This window comes from Mesitornis unicolor, unplaced genomic scaffold, assembly GCF_000695765.1.
Source record: "Mesitornis unicolor isolate BGI_N332 unplaced genomic scaffold, ASM69576v1 scaffold36625, whole genome shotgun sequence".
NCBI lineage: Eukaryota > Metazoa > Chordata > Aves > Mesitornithiformes > Mesitornithidae > Mesitornis > Mesitornis unicolor.
The window spans coordinates 1-6,698 of NW_010188150.1; the positions used below are offsets into that span (position 1 = coordinate 1).

The window sequence follows — 6,698 nt, forward strand, 5'->3', positions numbered from 1 at the left end:
CTTCGTATTTGTTCTGTAATGGGATCTGGAATTATTGGGATATGGAATCTGGAATTAATGGGATATGGAATATCCCATTAATTAATATTAATTAAATATCTGGAATTAATGGGATATGGAATTATTCCATATCATAAACATCACACTCACTGTAGACAGGGGAGTTTGCCCTTTCCCTGGAGGTCACCATCCCCGGAGGGTCTCACCCATCATTCTGCTACCGAGGCCTCCTACTGCCCCACTGGGGGATGATGGCTCACAGCAGGATGAAATGCTAGGAAAAACCCAACAAACTAGGTTTTGGCACTTCTTTGCCCTGAAGAACAAGGCTTTCTCCCATCCAGACTCCAGAGGCCAGGAAATGTTTTGTAGAGGAAATGTATTTTAATTAACAGCTTCATCAAGCAAGAACATTAAATTTCTGTTACAAGATAGAAATAAAATTATTCACTTTAAAAAAGCCTTGCATATTATTTATATTCTAGTGCCATCTACTTCATGGCAATACATAAAAAGAAGTAATCAGTGTCCATATCATATTTTTATTCACCCCTTGCAAACATCTGTGTGGGTGAAGGTTCCTCCCCATGGATGCTCACTGCAAACTGCAGCACCACAGGACAACCCAGTCTGGCAGCAAAGCCAGCACAGCTTTGGTCACCGCGGCAGCAACACTCAGTGAGTTCCCAAAGCACTCGCATCACACGATATGTGAAGCAGATGCAGAATAACTGAAAGTAAGGGGGGAAAGACAAAAGTTAATAATAATTGCAGAGCCTGTTTGCAAAGAGAGAAGGGATAACAGAACTGGCCTAACTGTCAGTGCAAATTTACATCCATACAAGTAGCACTAAAAAGTCAAGAGCAACATTCTTCAGTGAGTAAAGCCTTCAGATGTAATGTTTACAGAACACTGAACTGTACAAATTGCTTCGATTAATTTTTTTTTTTTTAAATTATTTTCCCACTTCTGGTTTTAAAAGTCTGTCACCTGGAGTCTTTATAGGATGAAGCCTTTTGAAATGATCCTTATTTCAAATTAATTTGAATTTATCCATACCTGTAATCTACTTTGAGAGGCTGCAAGCTGGTCCCATACATTTCAATGTCATTCTGGGGACATTCAGATATGCCACAGAAAATGGAAAGATGTTAAAAGATAATGCATTTTTATGAAGATTTAAGGAAAATGAGATGTTTTCCTAACAAAAGCGAGGAACACTGTATCTCACACAACGGAGTGGGTGTTCACAGCGGCTGCTCGGCGGCCGTGGTGCAAAGGGGTGCACAGAACAGCGCCGCTATTCATGTTCTCACAGCACCATAGTGGCAGCGCACAGGGATCAGCGCTCCACATGTGTGGAGGAGACTGCGGAGCTGCTGCATCGGGGGGGCTGCAGAGGGCCTGGAGCCACGGGATCCATACATATTCTTGTGCAGTCCCCACCGCTGCCCCAGATCCACATCCAGACCCGTTGGTGCTGGAGCTCTTCCCCCAGCCCTGACACAGGCACCCTTCAGCTGCTTTCATTTCAGCCGCCTTCCCTGGTGCTCCTTTTCAGTGCCCAGTTTCTCAGATTTCAATTTTCTGCCTAAAAGGTTACCGAAATAATCATCCTCTCTCAGATTTCCTAATGCACTACATACAGTATGGCTAAGTCTCTGTTCATTACAGCACGTGTTCAAGGCATTCAGGGAAATCATTAAGATGGTGTTCATCATGAGCCCTGTTACTGCACTACACAGCAAAACTAATTCAATAAAGAAAGCTGACATTACTAAAACCATTAAACGCTCATCGTGGTTTTATTTGGGACTCTACCAGCCCAAGTTGCATTTTGGGATGGATGGAGCCAAGCAATGACCCAGAGGCCTCTACACAAACTGCATCCATCCAGGAAACTCCACGAGCTTTAACCAAAATCAAACTCCAATTTCAGCAGATGCCTCCTGTCCTTAGAAGTTCCTACCCCCATTTGCAGCCCCGCATCCTTCATTACCTGGGCTGGAAGAAGATCATGGGCCTGGATGAAACCAGCAACCCATCATTACTGTCACCTTGCTGTTACATTTTACTCCACAGATCTCTCGCTTTCCTTGGGACAAATTTATCCCAGCTGATGGCATGAAAAAATTGTTGTCATTTACCTTAGCAGCAGGCTGTGAAAGAGAAAAAATAGGGAAAGTTTGTAAAATTCAATACAAATAAAGTACATACACATATTGTGTACATCAAACATGGATTGTTATTGTCAGGGAGCATCCAGTCTGAAGTCTCTTTTACTTTAATACGATTTGATCATGCTATAACCCAGCTCCACTCCCGCTGCGGTTTATGTTCCTAGAAGGAAGCGGCTCCCACAGCCATAGCAGCTGCAGTTGATCCAGTCCACCCCAGCCTTTCCCAAAGCCCTTTAGCCAGTGTATGCTTTTCCTTGGTTTTTTTTCCATTCCTTATGTGTCAGAAGCAAATCCTCTTGCTGTTTATAGTCAGGTTGCCTTCAGTAATGAAATCAATACGTGGTACTTAGGGAACACAGAATAAATGCAACTGTACCGGTTAAAGTGAGTAATCACATTAAAAAAAACACAGCTTCATCTCGCTGTTACTGAGCACCCAGTGCGCTCGTCCAGCAGCAAGAGAGTCACTGGGGAACTGTGCAGAACAAACTCTGGGCTCCAACCAAAGACACAAAGTCTGTAGCGAACATTGGCTTTTTCCCCCAATACTTTGTATACTCACAACAGATGACAGACCATGCAGGTAGGATAACATACAAACACGATTTCATACTCCACATTCTAGGACTATTTTTACTTTGTGACTTTATGCATTTGTCTTGGACTTCAAAGTTCTCAAATCTACTGCTGTTACCATTGTTAAACTAGTATTATATAGTGACTTCTAAATGTGTTTGCTCAGAAATTCTCCTTATTCCTTTGAAGCCAACTTTGAAGCAGTTACCAACCTCCATATCCAGCTCCTTCACATTTCTTCATGCTCAGAAGAGATCTGCAGGAAAAGCACTGTCTTGGTATTTGCAGTATGACTTTCACATCCCTTCATTCTCTACCAGTAAGAAAGAAACTTGATGAAGGTTAAGCCAGCTTGGGTGATATTTGTGAGATACCACGCTGCTACCTTGTAGGTGGGATAAGAAAAATGCCATTAGGGAATCCAGTCAGGTTTAACCTGGCAGCAGCTAAAACACCACGCAGTTCGCTCGCTCGCCCTCCCCGGTGGGATGGGGAGAGAATCGGGAGATTAGAAATAAAGAACTCATCAGCTGAGATGAAGACTATTTAATGATTAAAAGAAACCAAAGTGAAATCATAATAATGCAAATTAATTGTAACAAGGATATGAACACTGATATCAAAGCAATCCCAGTCCCACTCAGCTCACACCCCCAGCCCCTGCCCGTACGGCAACGCCAACGCCACAAGGGAGGAGGGAGCCTCAGGAACCGAGACGGGCGCCAGCACCAAGGGAAGGGAAGGGATCGAAGGAAGGGGGCATCCCCTGCAAACTCCCCAATTTCAGTGCTGTGACTATTATGGGATAGATCCATCTGGATGGGTCAGCTGCGATCACACCGGATCATCTGTGCTGGGGCACCTGTACAGAAAGCCTCAGGCTCTCGCTGCCCATCCTCTGTGCAGAGGAGGAAATGACCAAAGGAAACCATAAATGATAAACACAGGAGCTGGGGAAATGAAAAACAAACCCTGAGCAATGTAAACGTCTGCTGTGAGAACCAAAACACAAACCCCATCAGCTGCTGCAAGGAAAACAGCTCCATCCCAGTGCACCCAGTACCAGGGCTGTGGGGCTGTGCTGAGCACAGGTGGGTTGGGGTCACCCCCAGCCTTCAGAGAAGCAGGGTGGGGAAGGGGGACCAGGGAAAGAACAGGTTTTCATGTGGCACACACCAGTAAATCCATGGCTAATAACAAGTTAGGGGCTGCCCAATCAAGCCCCAGCTTCCAAACAACCAACAGCAAGAAAAATAATCACTGTGTCTTGATGCGGGGTTTTGCAGTCACAAGGGAAGGAATGATCTCTTACAGAACAGAATCACAGGACGTTAGGGATTGGAAGGGACCTCAAAAGATCATCTAGTCCAAATCTTTTTCCTCTGATGAAAAACAGGAAAGGATAAAAAAATTACAAAATGAAAAAAAATAGAGAAAGGAAATGATTAATGCATAAGGCAGGATGTCTTAAGAAGTGCTTTTAATAAATTTATCTCTACCTATTTGAAACACCACTGCAAAAAGGCAGCATGAAAAATGTAAGTTATTGCTACAACATCCCATGTTGCTGGAGATAATCTACTCTGAAAAATCTTAAAACCAGTTTTCCGTTAAGTTTCTGATTAATTTGTTCTGTACCATATTCTTACTGACAAGATATAAAAGTCCACACCCCAAGAAAAGTCACCAATAAGTGCTGCCAGAGACCTGAAATATTTCAGTACTTCCTTCATCAACAGTTCATCTGCATTTGCTCCATTATTAACGTTATGCTGCAACAACATTGTTAATGCAATTTCATTATTTCTACTCCAATGAAGTCAGAGAAAAGCCCCATGTACTTTTTCCCTGTGATTTCTACAAGCTGGGGAGTAATCCATCATTTGGATTAATGAAAACGGGAAATCTGTTCAACCACAGTCCCTTCTATAAACCAGACTTCTCTCTTGGTCTTCGTAGACGGATTTCATCATAAACTTGCTCCCTAAACTTCAACATATCTCCTACATCTTTGTGAGCGAGCATTTCTTCAACGGACAAGAGCTGAAAGCTGTCCAACTTGAGAGCTGTCATGTGCTGCACAGAATTTAACATTTTTAGTGACATGGTAACTGATTCATCTAAAGTGGAACAAACGGGAAAAATCCTGGCAGTCCACAGCCCCAGACACGTGTTCCCGCTGGAGAAGAGCTGCTCCGAAACATTCACCCCCCACAGCTCCAAGCACTGCGGTAAACTGACTCCGAAAAACCGCAGGGAATGTACATCTGACAAGGATTTCACGCTCTTCTTCAAGTCATCTTCTACACCAAACACCATACTCACATATTCCACTTGACTGTTGATTTTTACACTCAGTGAGCTCAGAAAACAGCCGGGAGGTACGTCTGCCTTGGCACTTATGTGTGCTCCACTAACAATGCAGTTCTGCCCCACCGAGACCCCAGGTCCGACCCTGGAGCACTCGATGACAGAGCCGGGCCCGACGCGAGCCTCAGGCTGCAGGATGCTCTGGATGGCGCAGGATGAGGGGTCCCGGCCCGCGGCGCCCTCACAGACGCTAAAGGCCATGGACACGAAGCCGAGCTCGTGCTTCAGCTTGCTGCCAGCTGTGAGGTGGAACAGGTACTCCTGGGTCGATCCGATGTGGTAGAACTTGGAGTTGTTCAGCACCATGACGTTGAGTGCGGTTCCCCTCAGCAGCGCGTACAGCTCCTGCCGCACCTCTACCAGTCGTGACCCCGCTTTCATGACGTTACTGGTATTTTGTGTGTACTCCAGAGTGGCTTCCGGTCCCAGGGCCTGGAGAAAGTCACCATACGCATCTATTTCACAGCAAAGGCTGCCCACCTGCTTACAAAATGCCAGCAGTAGTTTGGCAGTGCTGTGATCCATGTAGAATATGCTGTCTGTGTACACGCACTCCGAGCTGTGGTCTGCAGAGCCCAGCGGAGAACAGCTCCCTCTTGCGCACACCGCACCGCACCGCCGCATCGTCTGAACATCAGGCTTGTGCAGGAAACGACGGCAAGATGCGTATTCCAGCCCTCCTTCTCCCAAAAAGCTGGAGGGATCCAAAACAAACACCCCATGAGTGGTCCCGACCGCCAGATCTGAAGGGTGAGCCAAGGCGGTAAACCCGGGCTTGTCGAACACGAGGGTTTCTGTGGCTCCGCTGCTGTACAGCTCGATGTCATCTGCACAGGTGACAAGGACTCCCGGCCTCATGCGTGCGGGGAAGTCGAGGTACATGGCGAGCTTCAGCTCCAACATCTGGAAAACCGGCTCGCCAAAGGGTAGCGCAGTGAAGATCTTGCCCAGGGCGCTCACATTTGGTAAACGCTGGCTGTAACCACCTTGAAGAAAAACACATTTTTCATTATACAGAGACACGGTATTTAACTAGGCAAAACCTAAACCTATGCAGCTATTTTAGAAATACGTAAAGGTATAACCCACACCTACCTGGTCATACACTAAGTATTCCTCAAAAAATGACAAAAAATATCAACCATTCTTCTTCAAGCATTTCTCAGCACACCTTAAATAGCTTATGTCAAAACAGTGGCTAATTTCATTACCTTTAGTCTGCTTCACAGATAGAGTATGGACCACTTGTCTGTAGCTACAGTGAAGAAAGCAAGTAACGCCTGCTCCTTGCTTGAAGGAAGATTCCCTTGACTCAGCAATTTTAAGTCAGAGATAAGTCAAATCAGCAGTGGTTTGGTCAAGATTATTTCCTGGTTTCTTTCTCCTCTACAACACTGATGCCTCTTTTGGAACTGTCCTGACTGGATGAGGCGGCACATACTGAGTGTGCCTGTGGTGATAAGGACCCCCAGGTCCCCTGCAGATAGGGCCATGCTCCTTAAACAGGGATTTCAAGGCTGAAGCTTAATTCAGATACTCTGAATTACAGAATCACACAGAATCACAGAACG

At 45.4% G+C, this 6,698-nt stretch overlaps 1 protein-coding gene across 1 annotated transcript; it reads right to left on the bottom strand.

The window, feature by feature from the left end:
* Nucleotides 1-4,683: 4,683 nt before the first annotated feature.
* FPGT (fucose-1-phosphate guanylyltransferase) lies at nucleotides 4,684-6,113 on the bottom strand (the record flags this gene model as incomplete). Its single annotated transcript, XM_010185673.1, has 1 exon — nucleotides 4,684-6,113. A coding segment is annotated over one exon (1,430 nt), but the record flags the coding sequence as incomplete, so codon positions are not given.
* Nucleotides 6,114-6,698: the final 585 nt, after the last annotated feature.